We start from the raw sequence: 2933 nt of genomic DNA, 5'->3' as shown, positions 1-2933 counted from the left end.
GGGCACGAAAACCCTAAGTTTTACTGCTCTCAGATGCTTATCACGTCAGAACACCATGGATTCTCCCTTCTGTTTTTCTTCCCTTAACCTATTCAGCAGCCACATGTAAAATACTTCAAAGTCTCCCAGTTTGCACGTCTTTTAGAAATTTAACATAAGAAAATCAGAAAATATGATTATTCTCTCACTGGTTAATTTTCTAGTGATCTGCTCCCTGTCCCAGTTCTAAATTTTGGGCCAGTTTAGAGTTCAGAATCTGAGGATCTCCTGCTTTTCCTAAATAGTTATTAACTGAAAACTCCTTGTCTTTTCTTTTCTTTTCTTTTTTGTAAGGAAACTCAAAAGAGGCGACACACTAATGAAACAATCACTTTATGACGAATTTATCAGGCAACAAGAAAACCTTAAAAGTTTTGCTTCATGCTTTGTGAGGAATGAATTTACTACAGTGTAAGAATATATGAAAGAGGCTGACCTTCGAATTTGAAAATTGTACAATTCTACGAGACGTAGGAAGAAAATGAGATACGCGTGTATCGCTCCCAGCACCACCGTCGTCAGATTTTTGGCTGTGACCATGGCTAAATTGTCTCTGCAAGGAGGCATGACTGGGGGAGTCAACAGTGGTCCTCTCTCTCACACAAAGAAGCATTCGACCTACATGGCAAATTTATAAAACAAATACTATTTACACAAACAATATTAGCACCTATAAGTTCTAGCAATTTAATTATTGAAAATTTTAGCTTTTAAATATTAACAAATGCCAAAACATCTTCACTAAATAGCAAGGCAAGGCACTGATAAGATGCTGCCCAGCAGCTCCAAGAAAAGAAAGAACTAGCCATTCCAACACACACCAATGCCCAACTTCGTTTTGAAACAGGAGGTTTACATTGCCAAAGAATCAAGAGAATAATACATACCAACAATATCAGTGCTTGAAACTCCTTCTGTGCGCTTGATCTGCTTATAGCGACCAACCTTCTTAGCAAGGGCATAAGCATCAGTTCCATCAGGAAGAAGACAAGGGTCATCCCCATGAATAATATAGTCTATGTTATACTCATCAAATAGTTTCCTCATAAATTCTTCAGTAATGGCATAGGGGGCATCAGAGATGACTTCATCCACCCACTTCACAGCACCAACCATAATCATCCTAGGACAAATCAACAAGCAAGATACTGAGTCAATTCTTTTGATCGAAAATCTATCCCACGCAACAGAGCAACAGACAAAACAATAATAATCATCACAGTCAAGTACAGCAAAAGAGCTCTAATGGTAGTTGCCATGATTTTATTTGCTAAATTCCGATGATTCTTTCAAGGGCAATGGTATCAGACAACAAGCAAAACGATGGAATGAAGCCATCAGTTGATTAGGAAAGTTCGGGTGGAAATGGTGGTGTTCCGAGCCGAGGAATTCCGTTCTCTTAACCAAAGCCTTGCCATGATAATCAAATCGTGATAACCTTACAAGCCAAACTTCACCCTGATCTGAGGTTTCCTCTTTATGTAATTAAATACTCCATAAAACCTTCTTTCAAAATAACCCCAAAATAACCATCCTCGCCCAAATTACACTCTATAGACCCTTGATTCTGTAACCCAAAAAAAAAACAATCTTCGCCAATTCCCAACTGTAGGACATGTCTATACAGTGAGTAGATACAGAGAAATTTCCCAGGAAAAGTATATGCAAGGTTTTGGAAGAAATATTCCTCCCCTACTAGAACAAATCCATCAAACAAGATAAAACAGAGAGTAACACTTAACCGAAGCAGCAAAACTAAAGCACACTACTGAGTTTCACATAAAGATTAGATCTTTCAAGTGGATACAAAGACAAACCGATTTGATTTTTAAAAAAAAAAAGTACAAATCGGAAATGTCAGAAGTAAAGAGAGCGGAAAAAACCTCTCATGAAGAGGAGTGACAGGAGGGCCTTTATTCGCTATAATTTCCGCATCGCTAACAACTCCAACAACCAATTGGTCACCAAGAGCCCTAGCTTGTCGAAGAGCATTACAATGACCATAATGCATCATATCAAAACAACCATCCATATACACCCTTATAGGTCTCTTCTTCTTCTTCGGCAAAACAAATCTCAACCCAAGCACAGATAACCCTAACACCGCCCCTCCTACAATCCATGTCGCAACGAACCGCGAACTCTGTTGCACATTCTCCGGTCGTCCTCCTCCCTCTGAACCCATTATTCCAAAAATTCCTAAATTATTAGTCCCTAATCTAACAAGAAGCCTGCCAACATCCTCTAATAACGCTAATGAATCAGTCAGTTTTCTCCAGAATCTATGAGTTCCATTCTAGACGAAAGCGCAAAAGCTCAAAACTTCCTCACTTTTTTCATATATAACGCCGTTTTCATCTCCTTTCTAATGGTTTACGAGACTTGACCGAACACTTGTACAACAGTGACACAAACGTAGCGTAACAGGTACAGTATCAATCGTTGGTTATTGCAAGGCCAACCTTACGAGTCACTGAAATTAAGAAGAGGTACATCAACTTCAGCTTAATGCATATATTGATAACTTTACTTGCACACGAAGCTTTGCAGGCCAAGGAATTTGATGGCTAGGGCGGGTCGGTCCTTCATTTCAACGAACCTGAGAAATGGTCAATCCAACTCAACCTTAGAAGGGTCGAGGGTTCAAGCGGGCTAGCTCTTTTTCTTTTTTTCAAACTTAAAATTTTATAACATAAAGAAAAATGAGAAAATTTTCAAATCAAATATGACAAATAATAGTGTTGTTTCAATAACACTAGCAAAAACACTAGTGTGATGCATCTCAAATATGCGAGTAAGATATGAGAATAAAGAACGAGATGGGAGGGAGGCAAGCGTTCGAGATTTATTAAAGTTCCTAGACACATGTGAATTCGCATTGATAGAGTGTATCT

The 2933-nt window shown here is 38.6% G+C and overlaps 1 protein-coding gene across 1 annotated transcript in view; it reads right to left on the bottom strand.

The window, feature by feature from the left end:
• LOC107002564 (ethanolamine-phosphate cytidylyltransferase) overlaps positions 1 to 2571 on the bottom strand; it is a 19531-nt gene extending 16960 nt beyond the window's left edge. Inside the window, exons 1-3 of the mRNA XM_015200627.2 lie at positions 1923 to 2571; positions 927 to 1162; positions 476 to 657 (exon numbers count right to left, since the gene is read on the bottom strand). Coding sequence (XP_015056113.1) covers positions 476 to 657; positions 927 to 1162; positions 1923 to 2224 — 720 coding nt within the window. The 5' untranslated portion in view covers positions 2225 to 2571. The remainder of the gene's footprint in view (positions 1 to 475; positions 658 to 926; positions 1163 to 1922) is intronic.
• Between the last annotated feature and the right edge of the window lie 362 nt (positions 2572 to 2933).

Source organism: Solanum pennellii, chromosome 10 (assembly GCF_001406875.1).
Source record: "Solanum pennellii chromosome 10, SPENNV200".
In the NCBI taxonomy this organism is placed as follows: Eukaryota; Viridiplantae; Streptophyta; class Magnoliopsida; order Solanales; family Solanaceae; genus Solanum; species Solanum pennellii.
The sequence above is the reverse complement of the archived record's forward strand: the minus strand, read 5'-3'. Positions and strand labels throughout refer to the sequence as shown.